Source organism: Ruditapes philippinarum, unplaced genomic scaffold (assembly GCF_026571515.1).
Source record: "Ruditapes philippinarum isolate M1 unplaced genomic scaffold, ASM2657151v2 ctg3836_1_1_1_1, whole genome shotgun sequence".
Taxonomy (NCBI): domain Eukaryota; kingdom Metazoa; phylum Mollusca; class Bivalvia; order Venerida; family Veneridae; genus Ruditapes; species Ruditapes philippinarum.
The window spans coordinates 9427-28158 of NW_026863071.1; the positions used below are offsets into that span (position 1 = coordinate 9427).

Consider the following 18732-nt stretch of genomic DNA (forward strand, 5'->3'; position numbering starts at 1 on the left):
CTAAAATTATTTATGTGTTTGTTCATATGTCAATGTTCTGTATTATATTTTGAATGTGTAGAATTCCAAGTTCTAGTTTGTTTTTTTTATTTTCGTATAGAATGATAATAATTATAAGAAGTTTAGAAGTTATAGAAAAACATTTGGTTATTAATTATATGCCATGTAGCCTTAGGTAAAATTTACATTATGACATTGATCTTGCATGATTTTATGACACTATAGTTTATCGTATTTGTCTTTATAGCTTTTTACATATTCTATACATACACCTAGTAGTTACAGGTATTGAACTTTAAACTTGGGCATTACAAATCTTATGACACTAATATCTCTAAATGTAATATCTTTAATTGATTACAGGTGCTAGGAAAGATACAGGAAAATAACTTTGCAACAATACGAACAACGCATATAGTGACCAAACAAATACAGGAGCATGAACATTCTAATGAACTCAATGAACAATTTGCTGGTTATAAACGAATGAGAAAACAACATCAAAAACAGTTACAACAGGTAGGACGAAAAATTTTAGCTACATTGTCTTAGGATAATGTGATAGTGAAAATGCACTGAGGTCCGTATTATCATTATCATCATAATCATGTATGTATGTAAAAGTAACATTGGCATTTCACCTCATATATCACAAATCAGTGTAAGAAGATTGGAAACATGTCTTGTTTGTTTTCAATTGTTTTTATCAAACATCTATGACATTATGCTATCTAAGTGTAAATGATGAGTGAACAGGTAAAAGTATTAAAGCTTCACATTTTGCCATAATTGGTTTTTAATTTTGATTGTACTATGCAAAAATGATCAATAGTCCACCTAGCTGAAGAGAAATTAAATGCATCTGTAAAGTTTAATTGACAAAGGGTACAATATTCCCTGATCAAATTCTTTATCTGTAATTGTAATAAATGTCAGAATGGAGTATTTTTGTAATTACTGGGTTTGAAGTTAACAAATCGAGAATTAAACAAAAAAATTTTCAATCAACTGCATTAAATTTTTCGATTGACAATAAAGGCATATAATTTTGATATAAGATATTGAGGATATTGAATGAGTGTAAGTTCAATACTGAATTTATTGCACACATTGAATAAAATTATTTTATGCGAGCATAATATTATTTTATTCAACATGTGCAATAAATTAAGTAATGAACTTACACAAATTTAATATTCTGTTTATCACATACCCAAAATAAAGACTGTTAAAAGTGAAATAAGAGTCATTTTTCATTGACGTGCCTATAGTATAATGCTAACATTATAAGCTTGTCTTTACACTATGTTTGTATACCCCTAATGACGTCATGTCAACATATATGCATGGCCGTGCAATACCATATTTACGAAGTCGCAAAATTGGCACGGGTGTGCGATAAATAATGTTTTGCAACAATTACAGTTGGAGACAAAGTATTCTGCAGAAATGGAAGAACACAAAGTTAAACTAGACAAGGAATATGAGACTACTAGACAGAGTTTTACCATGGAGTTAGAAAAATTAAAGAGGAAAATGATACAAGATCTGGAGAAAAGGGTAGGTTTTTAAATTTATGCCGTTCCTTTATAACTGGGGGAGAAACGTAAAATTTAAAAAAAAAAAGATTTATTCCATTCTGTAAAGTTTTCTTAGTTTAAACATATTGATTATAGCTTGATTGTGAAACTTGTAATGTATATTAATGATACTGGCATTATATGAAGAAACATCAACACAGAACAAATATTATTAAATGTTATTTACTTTAACAGTTCAGTGTGGTTTATAGCTTTTCAACTTCAATAATTATTAGCTTTAACATTTCTGAGATTCATAGCTAAAATGTTTATGTAAAATAAGTTATGAAGGTATTGGTAATTTCCCTAAATAATCAACTACTGTAGAAAATTTGATAATGCTTTGAAGTTGAAAAAAGCAATGAAAATATGAGTCTATTTGATTTGTTGTTTATTATAGCAAAAAATAAACCAAGACCAAGAGAAGAAGTTGACAAAACAAATTCAGGCCAGTCAAGAGAAAGAGCGTAAAAGCTTTGCTTCAGAACAGAAAAAAGAATATAAACATAATAAAGAACAAATGAAAAAGGTAAGTTCACCATCAAATTATTAACTTTTGCCAGTGTGATATTGATTGCATTTAAACCATTGCAAACTTGTTTGCTGGACATACTGCTGTAGGCAATAAGCAAATTAAATAAAAAAATAAGATTCGGTAACAATAAACATTTTCCTGTAATACATTTAGTTTGCAATCAATTTTATTTCAATAAAGAGCTGAAAGTTGCTTTATTCTTATATGAGTGAAATAATAATATTGATTGTATCATAGTTTGGAGACCTTTCTGTTGAAAATGTGTCAGAGTTAAATTGTATTACATAAATATACACAGTGCGTTAACTGGAGTGCAGGTATTAGTTACCCGCACTCCAGAGCATGCCCATTGATTGGCTCATTTTTGCTGGGGTTTACTTATTGTGACGGCAGAGAAAGTGAAAGCGATAGAAATATTATATTTAGATGTTCGTTCATTGGTTACTTTTCTCCAGGGTTTCATATTGTGACAACAGGGAACCTGTTTTATGTTTGACTATGATACAAAAGAGAAAGAACATCAAAATACTTGGCAATCAGATTTATACTCAGGGGGCTACACCCCTCGTACAAATCAGATAGCCTTGTGTTTCAATGCTCTTTCTATTACTTATTTTACTTAGTTAAACATAATTTACACAGCTGAATTTACGATCTGTTGTAATTTTCACAAGAATCATCATTTCAACAATATTTTATAGTAATAACACTGGCTTCTCATTATAATGCTTGAGCTGGGGTCCAATGTCTCTTACCCCGATATAACGGGGTTTTAATGTCTCAAATTAACAATTCAGAATCTATCCTCTACAAGAAAATAAAAATTAAGAAAATCTAGTAACTTATGACCATCACAGGCATATTAAGCTTTTCTAGTAAGTCTTAATATAGTGTACAGTCTCTACCTTATCAACATATGACAACATCAGTAGTGTTGAAGTCAAATCACTCATTCTAACATTTACACATTTATACTGTCTAAAAGAACCATATCCTACTTGATCTACTCACAGAATATAGATTCAAGTACACCTAAGAAAGAACGTGATGATGCAATACGAAATCAGAAAGAATCTATGACAATACGACAGAAGGAGTTAGAGGATAGATTAGATCGTCAACAAAAACAAAGTTTAGAATATGAAATTAGAAAATTCCGTCGGAGACGGTATCTGCAACACCATCAGTTAGAACAAGAACTACTCAGGGAGGTAATGTACAAAGTTTACTATTATGATGCATTAGCTAATTATTTTGGTGATTTAGAATAAGGTTCTCATATCCTGTATGTTGTATTTACGGTTGTAACCACACTTAAGTGAAATTTTATATTTGTATATAATTATGCTTCTAAAACAATTTTCAAACTCTGAAGAATATGTAAGATATGTACTAAAGATATTTGTCCACATTATACTTAGTCATAAAAATAAATGCATTCATTTCTTATTAAAAAAATTTTACTAAATAAATTTCTTATTACCTCCCTTTATTAACATGAAATGTAAATTTCAGTAATAACTTTAGGATAATTGGATCAAAAACCAACACAAATTAAGTATCAAAACATGTTTCGCTTTATTAAGCTTTCTCAGTTGATACATATATACAAATAATGGAACTGGAAATCTTGGAACTTGCAAAATTGATAAATCTTCATTTAAGCATTATACATGTATTTATGATATTTATCCATACAAAAAATGAATTACAGGATCTTTAATTAAATTTATGCGAGCAATGTTTTGTTTACACAATATACAGTTAACAGTAAAAAAAAGGTTGGATTTCAAGTACATGATAAGTTGTCATAGAATTGAGTACAATTAAAAAATGAGAAATATGTGAATAATATTGTATTAATTTCTAGAAATGATTATGCCATTAACGCCATCCTGTCATGTCATATTAAAAGAAATATTTAAGAGGGATATTATAGAGTTACAAAACCAAAACCATTGACTTTATTTTGACAGGAATTGAATAAGCGCCAAGCGCAATTAGATTATGAACATCAGATGTTACTTAGACATCACGAGTCAACGAGGGAACTAGAATTTAAACAACTTGAGTCCTTACAAAAACTTCGGGACGATCATTTGAAGAAACAGCATCATACAGAAAGACAAAATCAACAGAATTATAACCTTAAAGCAGAACAAGACCTGCGGAAGAAACACGCACTTGAACAGAAACAACAACCTCGAAGTTTACGGGTAAGTTTGTATGTTATATACACATTCTCTTCTTTTGTGTAAATAGATCCACATTGATTCCAATACCTCTAAATTAAAACAACTATAAAATTTACAAATATTCTTTCAAAGTGAGAAACAATGACAGTTTAAGTTCACTGATCAAAATTTATATTTTGTCAATCTTAATTGTGTAAAGCTGGTAAGTCTTTGTATTACCTCAGTGTTAGGATGTTCATACCAAAATAACATATTCCCTGAATGATATTATGCTTTATGCCAAATATCATTTTAGCTGATTGTTAGTAAAATTAAAATACACTAAATAACATTATTTATCAATTTTGTAAAAACAAACATCAAAACAATAGCCCCAAAAAACCAGACACAATTTATGCCAAATAAGATACATGTGTTCAGTACAAACATATTTTGAAAAAAAAGTTTGTCAGATTTGAGATCTGTTCAGTATAATCTTTTTGTATGCCAACAAAATATTTCACTTAAATGTTGTTGAAAATTAATGCAATTCATTTAAACAACAATATAAACAGATGTATATTTTACCTTTTACTATAAGTAATGTATAATACTGTATCATTATTTAACAGCAAAAGGAGTTACAAATACGGCGCCAGTTCCACGAAGCAGTTAAGACGCAGCAGAAGCAATACAAAGCTTTGAAGGACCATATAATTGCAAACACTCCGAAAAATGAAGTGAAAGCTGTCGCGAAAAAATTAAAAGAAGAACAAATGAGGAAACTAGCAATTCTTGGTGAACAATATGAGCAGAGCATAGCTGAAATGTTACAACAACAAAATGTAAATACAACAAGTTATAACTCATGTTACCTCATACTATGTTGTTAATATCTCAGCAGCAATTTTTGAAGATATATCTAGTTCTTTTTCAGAATAGCTATATATTCTTCACTTTTCATCAACTTGTTAATGTTCCAGAAACAATTTGACCTTTGCAGTGTCTATATTTAACATACACAAGTAGTTTGTTTAGACTGTTGCAAGGATGTTGTGGTTCTATTACGTTGGCATCTCTATTTTCAATATCTTGAGAGAAAAAAATAGGAGATAGGAATGCTACAATATAATGTACATGTATATACAAATAATACCAATTAGTAATGTACACAGTATAGGCATGAACTGTTGAAAAAAAAGGATTGGGTCTTAAAGCTGAGTTTCTAAAGGCCTTTCTGTAATTAGTGCATTAATGTAAAAAATAATTTGTCCAAAAATGACTTTTAAATGTATTTATTATGAAGTGAAGCAAAAAAAGATTTAACTATTTCTATTAATTAGTTCCGGCTGTCATATCAGATATTTTAAAAGATGTTAAGACAATATTTTCACAATGTGTGTTTATATGTCAGATGCGTCTTGATGACTCTCAGTTAGCAGAGGAGAATGAACTGAAGCAAAAATTACAGCAGGAACTTGAGTTACTGATGGCATATCAAAGTAAAATCAAAATGCAAACAGAGGCCCAACATCAGAGGGAGAGAAAGCAGCTTGAAGAGAGAGTTTCTTTGAGAAGAGCATTATTAGAACAAAAGGTAAAGTTGAAGCTGAATGGTTACATATTTTACATTGTATATATGATCTTGTCTCAGTAAAGAAATTTTTGGACCCTGTTAAAATGAAACTGTAAAAGCATTAATTTTTAGCTTGACTATTCAAAGAAAAAGGAGAGCTATCATACTCCTCAAGGCATCGCTGTCGCTCTTTAGTTAAGTTTTAATAAACCAAAAATATCGAAGGGAATGGGTTGAAATTTCACACACTTATTTGAGAGCTTAATAGGAGGTCACTTTCCAAGGCTCATAACTTTAACATGGATTTTTACAGAATGATGGCCCTTTTTGAACTTAGAAAATTTAACTTTTTCCAGGCTCTTGTTTTACTATCAAGGACTGAAAATAATGGAACATTCTGTCCCACTGACAGCTCTTGTTTGACTTGATGGATGTATAATATGAAAAGGAAGCAAAGAGAATGTTGTAGTTTTTAATTGTTGCAAGAGTTTTATAAAGCTTCCATTACCTGCAAGCATAGCATTATGTTTTGTAGACATTCATCAATATACATAAACTTTTTTTCAGATGGAGGAGGAATCCGCAAAATATGAGCAGGAGAAGGCGGAACGTATCCGTCGTTGCCAAGAGCGCCAGGCACATGAAATGGACGAATTTGATCATGAAACTGTTCAGTTAGGTATGAACTCGATGGAGTTAGCGCAAGCTTCAGTGAGAGACAATCAGTATGATGATATGAGTATTCGTGGAAGTATGATCAGCTTGACTGCTAGCAGTAGTAACAGTTCCTTTACGTCACAACACAGCAATTCACAGGCATATGTTTCACAATGAAACATGGTTATACTTGTTTTAACGGAAAATACTAATTGAAACAACGGTCAGCATGTCTGTTGGTGGGAAAAATAAACATACCATTGTCACTTTTAAAAGAAGTATGCTGAATTTAGAAAATATTAAGCAGGAATATGACCCTTGAAATACTGTATTATCATGAAGGGGCAGTAGATTGTAAGTGAACAGAATTCTGGAAATAATTCCCCCAACAGCTTGCCCAAGTTTGTTCTTAAATATTGAGCTATATTATATAAGTGCTCTATATATTAGTAACAACTAACTGGTAAAGTTGCAACGATACAAGTGCTAAGTGTTTAGTTAAGGTATGAAACTGGAAAAAGTATTTCTTGCAGTTTTGATGAGGAAAGTTATATACTAATATTCCAGACGTTAATTAAGGTAACAGGTATATGCGAAATCGAGCATTCAGGTTGAAGCCAACAGAAATTGAAGGGAAACTGCTGTTATACGTATAACTTAACTAGAGAAGGAAGCGTATGAAATTCTATGCGATACTTTGACTACAATAATGTGATATATCCACGTCGTCTATTTAACACTATATATAGAACAATAATAAATATTAATTAATATCGGTGAGTATAAATGATTGTAAGCAATAACAATACATTAATTCCGGTTGTTTGAGAGATTTTGTTCCTTACGTTCTTTGTTGATAAAGATGAAGTGATTTAAAGGTGTGATGATGATAGGTTTTAATTTGTTCATTACAGACTACCTGTATAGATTTGATTATTTATCTTACCCTCTAGTTCATGTATAAATTAACTCTTTTCTTTTATATAAGGAATGTTTAATCATTATTATGTTGCAGCTATTTTTATACCTTATTTTTGTTGAGTTATATTTTCCATTTCGTCTTTGCTACTCAGTGTACACATTCTAAATTTCTTTTGTTACAGAATTGGAAGTTTTGAGACCTGTCTAACAATAAATCTCTTGTCATTGGTTAAATTTTTGAAAGTGCTCAGTATTGACCAATTACAAGAGAGAATATTTTAGACTGGTTTCCGCTTTGAATTTTGTAGCAACAGACTGTGTCCCTTGCTCTTCTATTTATGGTAAGACACATACATTTATTAATTTGGGACAAAGAAAGTAAAATGTTAAATTTTTCATTTTGATATGTTAATGCATTTAAATGAATAATAAATGTTTCTTTAAATCTTATGTAAGAACGGTTATCCAAGACTTGAGTTATTATTAAAACTATGAGTAATGCTAACAATGATATAAGAATGTTTTCTGTTTAACCTAGTGAACAGAATGTTATCATTTAACGAACCTATACAACTTGGATAAATTTTAATCCGTGAATGATCATCTTGTGTATAAATGATAACTTGATTACTTAGATTATAGAAATGCTTGTTTCTTTCAGAAGATCAAAACTTGAGAAATTTTACACTCGAGTATCTATGAATAGAAGAGTAAAGACCAGGAGCATTACCTATGACTTTTAACTTTATTCCATTGTATGTCTTTCAGTTGTATTATACCGCTATGCCATTAACTTGTAGATAGGGCCTGTTAACGTGAAGTAGCGTTACATATATTAAAAGCTGTTACTACATGCCTGCTGATGTCATTATCTGTTGTGTTATTTTCGGAGTATGTTGCAAGTGTTTTAATGTAAATATATGTTAAACATAATGGGGGGGTGGGGGGGAGATACTGTTGTATGATGGTAGATGGTGAAAGATCATGCTACTATAAAAAGCTAGCGATTTTATTGAAAGTAAAGCTTTCTGCTTAAACCTTTAATGTGTTAGCATTGCCATATGACCTTGCCCCATACATTTTGTTTGTGTAAAATAAGAAATGAAACCAATTTAGGGGCACTGTAGTCAACCAAAGAGACTAGAAAGAAAGTAATGATGGATTCCTCCAATTGTAATCTATAGAAATAATTTAGTCAGTTTTCACATATAGCAACATTGTCATATGATGCTCTTGTTATCATTTGAATTATTTCAGTATTGTTATAAGGAACATGTTAGTAATTCTTCCAAATAGACAGCATTTACTGACATCATATTGCATGTAATAATAGCAAATATTGACACAAAATACCACTGTAAAAATAAAAGAAATATGTATTCAGACTTTATATACCCATATCCTGAAAATGCATGAATCTGTTTAAGGGTGTTAGTATTATTTATAATTTAGATTTGAATAAATCTGGCTAGTAAAAAAAAAGAAAAAAAGTCAAAGTCAGTAATATTCTTCATAGTGCAAGAATAAAAAGTTAAAATCTCCTTATCTAATAATGTGTTAATTTTGAGTGATTTCAATCCTTGACTCTGTATATTATTTAGAAAGGTTTTCAATCTCTCAGATTTGGGTCACAATTGATATTAATGGGTACCGAATATATTTACCACTGAGGGGAACAAAGGTCTGTCACTTAACTTAAAAATTGGAACATCTATTGCCTGACCTTGACAAAAGTTTCGCTGATGTGACCCAGCTAGGTGAATAAGACTCATATTGCAGAAACCACAGAACATTATGATACAAGTTCATACAACATGTTATGCAAGTGCTACCTTATTATTATTTATTGTATGTTAGTGCTTTTAAATGCTGATGATAAAAGGAACGACTGTATTTTTAATATTTTTGTTTCCTTTTGCAACATAGCCAGAAATTTCTACAGGCTTTCTTTGTTGATAGATATTGCAAAAAATAATTGTCCAGGGTCTTAAAATTTGTATACATCTTGCCATGAAAAATTGCATTTAAAATAGTCATTGAAGTAAAAAATGATTTCACTTTGAATTTTTAAATTTATACTCTGCTGAAATTTCAAGCCATGGTGTTCATGCTTTATGGAAAAAAAATCAGAGCTACAGAAATCTTGATTTGCAAAAACAATTGACTTGTTGTGAAGAAAACTCATTAGATAGAAGATCAAACAGTTAAAAAAAGAAGCTTTTTTACTCTACTCTAAATGCCAGGCATATGTATAACATTGTCTTTGAAATGTGAGGCATTTGTATATGTTACAATATGAAGACTGTGATATAAACCTGTAAGAAAATTATCAGCATATTTTGTAGTATAAAAAAATTTCCTTTTCAATTGGGGGGTTGGTCTAAAAGTCAACTTTAAGTATATGCGGCTTTGAAGGCTTTTTAAATAGCTCAGTTTGTATCTTTAATATATTTACACATACATATATATACTCCTTTTCCCCTCTCTTGTAAATGTACATTAATTGTAAATGGCGAAAATTTTGTAGAGATTATATAACATTGAATTGTATTCCGTTTTATTGCCAAATTTTACAATGGGATTGATAGTTATTACATAACAAAATGTATCAATTTTCTCCATTTAAAGCCATAAACATAGTAGGGAAACAAACAATAAAACTATGATATGATGTATGCCCAAAATGCAGCTTTAAAAAAATGCATTTCTTTTTCACTTAAGATTGTTTAGAAAGTTTAAAAAAGTTATTTTCTTTTACTTTAGTTATAGTTATACTATAACTATACTAGTTTTCTACTATTAGATAAGGTCCATGAGATAAAGTAATTCTTCTTCAAGTTCTCTCTCTTTTGCTGTTGCATGGCTATAGTCTATGTAAAGGGAACCCTGGCATACTGTACTGATTGAGAAGTGTATGTTTAATGTTCTTAAATGGGGACAGTTGAAATGTTTAATATTTAACTTTTGATTCCATTTATTATAAGTTGATTCAACACATCTATGCACATTTAAGTTTGTTCATCATCATCATCATTTCCTCAATGATGTATCCATCGTTTTTGTTATTGAATCTCTCTCTTCATCCCTTTCTGTTCTTGATATTCTGGCTCTTTTAAAAGGTGATTTATCCATTTATGGTTGGTGTAAAAATAACAATTCTTGTTACCTTCATATTCTTATTTTGATTCGAAATTTTAACCGTAAGCGATTAGCCTCTAGTATAGAGATATAGATATTGATAGCTATGTACTATCAATTATCTCGGGCTGTTATGGTTATAGACACCAGCTATTTATGGATATATTACTATAATCAGATTCATTTTCATTTGATCACAATGTCCTGATGAATTTTGTGCCAGTATACATTAGAAGAAGAAAAAAAAGTCAAGAGAAATGGAATTATTTGCTTGTTGTTATGAGCAACTCATTAACTTGTATATGTATCGCTATGGTTTTAATGTTAATACTAAAATATGTTATTTTTCCCTTGGATATATAGGATTAACTGATGCATATTATATAATGGTTTCAGTAATAAAGAATATATATGACTTGATTTTTTGTCATTAAAATATTATGTATACAAGATGATTGTTGATTAGCATTTTAAATGTAATATGTTGCAAAGAAAGTAATCTGAAATAATGAAATGAATTTTAGAAGTAAAAAATGATTCTTTTCTTTATTTAACCATTTGTTTTACCATAGCCATATTTATTTGATATTCAATCAAATCTGCCTGATTAAAACCATTATTTCACAAGCTGAAAGAAATGATATATATTATTGTTATTCAAAATAGTTCTTTCAGATAAGATGACTACAAATTATTGGTTTCTTAGGGGAAATTTAAGACAAAATTGAACGTAAAATTGTTTCCTTTATTATAGATCCTACATATAGTTGATCACTTATATATCCATGGTGTTTTAATACCATAATAATTATCATTGATATGTATTCTTACATACTCACTAATTAATGAGAGATTGAAATTTTAATATGTGCATATGCAAGTGTGGACTTTCAAATTAATTAGATTACTTAACAATTTAATATCAACTTTGCTCATTCACTAAGAAATTCAGCTTTTCAGGTACTATTTTTAACTGGCTATTGTAAACTTCATTTGCTAACTAGTATTTTGAAATGCTGTTATGCAGTAGCTGGCATTTTATCCATTCTTTGAAATCATTCGCAAGTCTTTTTGAATAATGCATTTTATTTTTTCACTCTATATAAATCATTATTACATGTATGATATTACAAGTTAATAATTACCAAGCGTTCAGTATAATTACATGTACACACATACTTCAATTGTTGTTTAACAGAATTGAGACCATTGTTAGTCATCTGAATATCTTATATCTTCTGTAACCATTTGATATCACTGTTTTCAGAACATACATATGAAAGTATTTAGACTTTTTTTCTCCCTTTTATATTTAAGCCGCATCACAAGAAAACCAACATTGTGGGCTTTTGACCAGCATGGATCCGCATGCATCTGCGCAGTCTGATCAGGATCCATGCTGTTTGCTTTCAGTTTCTCAACTTTTAATAGGGTAGATAAGCGAACAGCATGGATCCTGATCAGACTGCGCAAATGCGCAGACTGGTCTGGATCCATGCTGGTTGCAAACGCACTATGTTGGTTTTGTCGTGACGCGGCTCATTTAAAGGTGGCACTGTGTCATATGTTAAGCTCTGTTCATTGTTCTTGAATAATTGGTTTGTTAATGTATTATTTTTGGACAGTCATTTTCACAGGTGATAGAATAGAAAATACAACATATGAGACATTATACTGTAAACTTTCGTGCTTGATGGTTTACCTGGTCACTTTTACTTTTAATTTATTCCATATTGTTACTTATTAAATTTTTTTTGCTCCAACATATTGCCATTTGAAGTGATTACAATAAGATATAATTTACAATATATAACATTTTCTGTGTAGGACACAAAAATATGCATAAATATGTAAAGTGGTCTGAAGAGGATGAATTTAGTAAACAAAATTTGCTTTGAATTTTTCAAGCACCATATATTTTTGGATGGCATACATTCACTAGTTTTCTGTTCTAGAGGGTTAAAAGTGGCTTTTTATGTACAATTTGTTCTCAGCTGTACTGTATTTTTCCTTCACCATTAAAGTAAAGGAAATACTCTTAATGCCATAGACAGGGAACAAAAGTGCTAATAGAATATTGTTTCAATTGTTAACTGATAATGAAATACGATATTATTTTTTCTTGTTCTCAGAATAAACTATTCCGTTCTAGAACCTGTGGAAATGGATGTGTGAAAATAATGTGTACAAGCAAAATGTATGTAAATCCTGTATAACTCAGACTTACCTCAGCTTAGGTAGCTGTTGATCATCATATTTAATAAATAAAACAATAATACAGCAATATATCACATTGTTATATTCTTAATTCAACTCTCACCCTGTTATTATTATATTCTTATTTGTCAACTCTGGCCCTACTGGTGGCTACAGATTTAACCTACAGGTGTGCTAGTACTGTTGATCTTGGTCTGCGCTGGTTGCTAGTCAGACAGTTAATATTTTAAACTTACCCAAAAAACTGTTGTATGGTTGGTTTAGTACATACATGTACTTCAGGAGGACCAAGTCCATTTCAGATATTTAGCTTGGTAAGAGCATAATCACAGGTAATATTCAATCTTTGTTATTTTGCCAGCATTTGTGTTTTATCTCATTAATGCCAAAGTGTTTACTGGTGCAATTTATACAGGTATTTTTAGTTCATTGGAAGTGATTACCCTGCCTCTGTCATAGATTCAGAAAGTAACGCTAAACAGTGAACAAGTTTGACCAAATGGACGAATTTTGTGTGCTTTGACCATAGGATTAGAAGCATCGCAAAGGTGTAATTTGACCATGGAGTAAGAGTTTCGACATAGGTGATATTTGACCATGGCATTAGAGGCATACTGGTAGCCTATGTGTATTAAGACCATGGCTCAAAACTGGAAATATTTAAATTTGACTTGGCCTATGTGTAATAATTTGAAGCTGAAATAATGGCAGGAAAAAAGAAGTTCTGTTTATCTGATTGATATTTGGAGAAAAAAAAAGATATTTGAAAATGAAAGTAGAGGTTCTACAGAATAGGTTATCTATCACTTGCAATAACTATCTCATTCTGTCTGGTCAGGAAGAATGTTACATAACAAAAACGGACTTGTTGATCAATAACTTGTTAACATGTTACATAGAGGATATTTGTTTAGTTCGTTGTAAGATCGGAATATATTTCACCAAGTGAGCACCAAAAGGTATATTTCAAGAGTGGCGCAGCCACGAGTGAAATATGAACTTTTGGTGTTCAAAAGGTGAAATATATTTCGATCTTACACTAAACTAAACAAATTTTCTTTTTATTATATGCAAAGAAACGTTTTAAAAAGACATTAAAACCTAATACTGAATGAAAAGCGCGCCAAATAATAATACAACGTGACATCATTTACGATGTCACGTCATTAAGTTGGTACCCAGTTCTGTGAACGCTGGTATTTCACTGAAACAACGTAAGGGGCTTAAATTCAAAACAGTGAAATTATCAAAGTGATAATTTCACTGTTTCAAGCAGTGAAATTACCAGTTTTATATCACTGATATATTTCTATAACCCACCGAAAAGCATGTAATAAACAAGTATATTTACATTTATATAACTATCCAAAACAAGTCTGAGAAATAATGTACATCAGAACAAAACAATTGTATATAAATAGTATACAGGAAAAAAAAAGCAAACCTACTAAAATAGCTCAGATATTGTATAAATGTACTTCTATCAATCCCTTTAATAAATTTGGCTATATTTGACCGTTGACAAAAAAAGAAAGATGAAAATAGGAATCATTCACAGCAATCCCTTGATATCAAAAATTTTGATAAGAATGTTTCTAAAATGATTTTGTTTGCCTTCTAATCAATTAAATCCTCACCCTGATGCCAGCAACAGTTTCTATCCAAGCAACCAGGACCAAGACAAGATTAACAGGCACATTCTTGCAATCTGATCATGGTCTGCGCTGTTCACTATTCAGTAAATTTTTGTGAAAATTTCCCTAAAGAAGATGAATGACGTTGTCCAGATTGAAAGATGGGCACATTCATTTTAGATATGTAGTAGTAATAAGGATTAAAGACATTGAGTATTAACTTTATCTAAGTCTGTATTTTGGAAACATTAATTATTTTTTATTTTGTGTTGACTGATAAGTACTGTGTCTGAAGGTACAGAGCTTCTGTCGGACTCCAGATTTGTGTTCAATATTTAATAAAGAAGAAATTAGGCCTATAAATAAACAGATGTATTTGTTTATATATTTCCACTCTCATTCATTTGATTACACATCTATAGTTATGAGAATGGAACAGAATGAAAATGTTACTATATCTCAGCAGCATTAAGTTGTACATGTACTTATTTTAGTAAATAACAGTAACTCCTGCATGGTAAGAATAAAGATTTGCCTTTGTTACCCCCCTTGATAAAAATTTGAAATTTTTCAGTATCTGGGAATTTTTTTAGTAATGAGACTGAAACCAAATAAAAGTTGATAGATAATGATACATTTCTTGGTTCAATTTAGTCATTAGTTTGATTAGTCAGATACTAGTACAAGTCATGTCATTAGAAGACTAATTAATTGGCTGTCATCCATAGTTTGGTAATAAATAGAGACTGGGCATGTTTTATCTGGCACAGGTCAATGAAGAGTATGCAGGACTAAAACTGTTAAAGAACAATACAATGACCTGAAACAAAGCTCCAAGGCTTAAAAAAACTTATTATTATTCATTTAACACTGTGTTTGTTTGTTTTTTAAATTATTTTCTTGTTGTTGTTGTTCTTTTTTACTTCAAATTATCATCTGAAAATTTGTTGCCTTTAGTTTCAAAATTGAAAGTTACACAGCAAACACATGGTAAACTCTTACTGCAGAATTCTGAGTAACAAATTTTAAAAAATAAAAATTGCTTTTGATTTAGATCTAATAATTTACAGCAATTTTATTCCTGAATTTAATAAAATTTAAAGTATATGATTTTTAAAAGTTTTGTTATCAGACACATAATAACTAAAAGAATTTATACAAATATTTTCTAAAAGATGCTGTTCAATTAGCACACCTTTTGCCTCTGTACACACCTGTAATTACTAATGTAAACAATCAGCTCGCACCTTGCAACCTTTGACCCTTGTGACGTTGCATCTTGGGAATATGTACAAGGCGTAGTCACGTGACTTCTTTGTGTGCTAGTCTCGCCGCGTGTGAGTCAGTGGAGCACTCAGTTAGTGACTTTTGAAGGAAGATTCTACATGTTCTGTGCTCAATATTTTAGGATATAATTAATAGAAAGCTTGGTGAATCCTTGCTCAACGTGCCATTATATAAATTGGATATGCTTTTTGAATAGTTATCGCGTACGAGCTGGTTTTCTAACGGCCTATCCAGGTCAATGTTGACAATGCCAATGGCAATAGTGGGCCAAAGGCACGCTAGGCAAATGATGGCATTTTCAGGTCCGCCGGCTCCAGTTCCCTCGACACATGCTATCTTGACTGCCGCAGTAGCTGTCCCTTATTACCAGGTCGTGCCCCCACAAGATATTCAACCGGATAGACCCATAGGTTACGGGGCATTCGGCGTTGTTTGGTGAGTACCCCTCCCGACAAGTAAATTCCCTTTTTTCCATAACGGGTCATTGTTGTTTTTCCTTTGTTTTCACCTTTCCTTAATACTTTTTGTATGAAAGTATATGTATTTTCATAATGTTATTAATCTATGAGTAATTATTTGTTTCTTAGATTATTTTTAATTCTGAACTGATAAATTTTAGGTCAAGTCTTTGTTCATTATCTGAACAGCTGACTTCTGTCAAGACATGTTCCTGTAGTTTTTGGGTGAAGTCATTTATATTATAAATTAACTTTAAAATGTATTTTGCAGTAGAGTAATTGAATGATATTTGTATTATCTATATTAAAAGATAATTTTCATGAATTTTAAACATTTTGTACACTAATTGTTATTTGAACTATGGTCCAAATATAATAAATTATACATATACATGCTACTAAGGACCTCCATCATGGTCTTTTGTATTAGTGACTTGCCTTGTCGGTTATAATAACCTAATTTTAATCATCTGCCCATTGCGGTATCAATGGTATGCCATGCATTCCGGTTAAATTTGCCTATCAGTTTCATGTTGACAGGGATTTTGTTTTATGTGAATGTGGAAAGAAATTTTTCCTACGAATGTGAGGAAGTTGTTTATTGATGGTTGAAATGAATTATGAAGGTAAAGGATCAACACAACAGATGATGTCTTCCACCTGTTTAAAGTGGAGTCTGGCTTCCTCCACTATGAAGTATGAACCAATATAAATCTGAAAAAAAGTGAAAATCTGATAAATGTCATTTTTACGCAAGGGGTAAAACCTTTAATATAATTATTTAGCTTTAAATTATACTTAGGGGAAAAAACATTGCCTTGTCTTTGTCCACCCTGCAACAACTTTAGACATATTTTAAGGTCTAATAATGTTTTATAAGAAATTGAATTGTAAAAAATGCAATAATAATAAAGGAATGCCAATATGCATGCATACATAAAGCATTATAGAAATGTACTTGTTTTGTATTTGTATTCATGGTTTTGTATTGATAATCAATTATACATACAAGTGAGTGACTATTGTAATAATACAAATAAATTTGCATATGATGATAATCGCATAATGGTCTGACATACCATCTATAGGCATAAGTGCTTTATAATAATGTTCTCTGAAAATTAGGTTGAACAAGAGAACATCAAGTAGTTCAGGTGTTAAATTCCACTTGTGCCTTTCCCTGATTTATCACACAAAATATTGAGGGGATGTATTGTAGGGGTTGGTGCAGAAAGAATTGATATTAATTTATTTTTTTACCAGAGCTGTTGTGCTAACCTCATTCCACAAGCTTAAAAAAGCTTTCAAAGCTTTCTTTAAAACATTTTTATAACAGGACATTTGTTTAATTTTTATAAAGTGGAAAAAAAATGACAAAATGCTTGCCTTTTATGTTCGTGTTCCAAGAAAAATTGGCAGATGAGTGTCTCTGAGCCAATTATAAAGTACCTAAACAGTGAGATATTACCTTCTCTCTTTCTCACTAAATGTTGTTTTTTTGCTGTGTAAACCACTATATTAATAGTTTATGGACTTAATTGGTGAAGAAAATGTAAGAGAAAGAAAAGAAAATAGTTTATTAACTTAATTGAGGGAAAGGGAAGAAAGGAATGCGGCAGTCTTACCAGATATTGTGGCAGAAAGGAATTTAATTATTGAGTGCAGAGCAAGCATGATCAATACTATACAGTGGTTGTATAGTGAGACAATGGTTTGTGGAATGTTCACATTGAAGCTAGAATCTATTTAACATGGAACACATTCTTGTAAATTGCTTTTTGTCAGGGCTTTTACCCTTTTCTGTTGAGGCGAAAATTAAGAAATCCATACCATGTAAAAAAAAGATCTGCAACAGGCAAATTTACTATCATGATCGTTATTGTATAATTGTGTACATTATCTTATTCCAGCTGCAATTACAGACTGCAAAAGAAATCATGATAAACTTGGTCTCATCATAGATGCTTTTTGAAAATTATTTTAAAAATCCAAATTCTGCATGAATTAATTTCTATCATTTGTCAGCATTTTTACTTTAATTAGACTCTCAGAAATAAAATTCTTAAAACCCATGGACTTCAAACTGGATTTCAAACATAAATGATGAGACAAAATCAACTAGAAACATGTCACTTTGTTGACATGTTTAGTTACATACATGTAAATGAAAGAAAATTGTTGACAATAAACAAACTAGCCAGGGGTCATTAGCATGATATGAGTATTTCATTTAGTAGCATTGACCCCTACTGTGACAGATGTGTTTAAACAGAGCTAATTGTACACAAAGCACCATAGGGGACAGTGTGTCAAAACTCTAGAAAATATATTATTAAAAAATATGGTTTATCATAGACAGTTCAAAAAAAATTCAAACAATGATGCTACAATAGGTCATCTCGGTTTGTATGAAAATATCTATCATGGTAATGCAATGTTATATATATAAGAAATAAGTTCACTGAACCTTTGATTTATCATATTCATAAGATTTTTCAGGGAAAATGGATCATTAGATAATGTAACTAGGTCAGTTTTTTTCATTGGATATAGTG

The 18732-nt window shown here is 30.7% G+C and overlaps 2 protein-coding genes across 2 annotated transcripts in view; both read left to right on the forward strand.

Moving 5' to 3' along the window:
* Positions 1 to 383: 383 nt before the first annotated feature.
* LOC132721066 (serine/threonine-protein kinase TAO1-like) lies at positions 384 to 12869 on the forward strand (the record flags this gene model as incomplete). The annotated part of the gene is given in 8 exon segments (XM_060705318.1): positions 384 to 519; positions 1426 to 1560; positions 1981 to 2109; positions 3129 to 3326; positions 4092 to 4331; positions 4922 to 5134; positions 5704 to 5886; positions 6433 to 12869. Coding segments are annotated over 8 exon segments (1501 nt in total), but the record flags the coding sequence as incomplete, so codon positions are not given.
* A 2866-nt stretch (positions 12870 to 15735) lies between these two features.
* The window catches only part of LOC132721067 (serine/threonine-protein kinase NLK-like), a 34835-nt gene continuing 31838 nt past the window's right edge, over positions 15736 to 18732 (forward strand). The window contains exon 1 of the mRNA XM_060705319.1: positions 15736 to 16154. Within this exon, the coding sequence (XP_060561302.1) occupies positions 15958 to 16154 (197 nt within the window). The 5' untranslated portion in view covers positions 15736 to 15957. The remainder of the gene's footprint in view (positions 16155 to 18732) is intronic.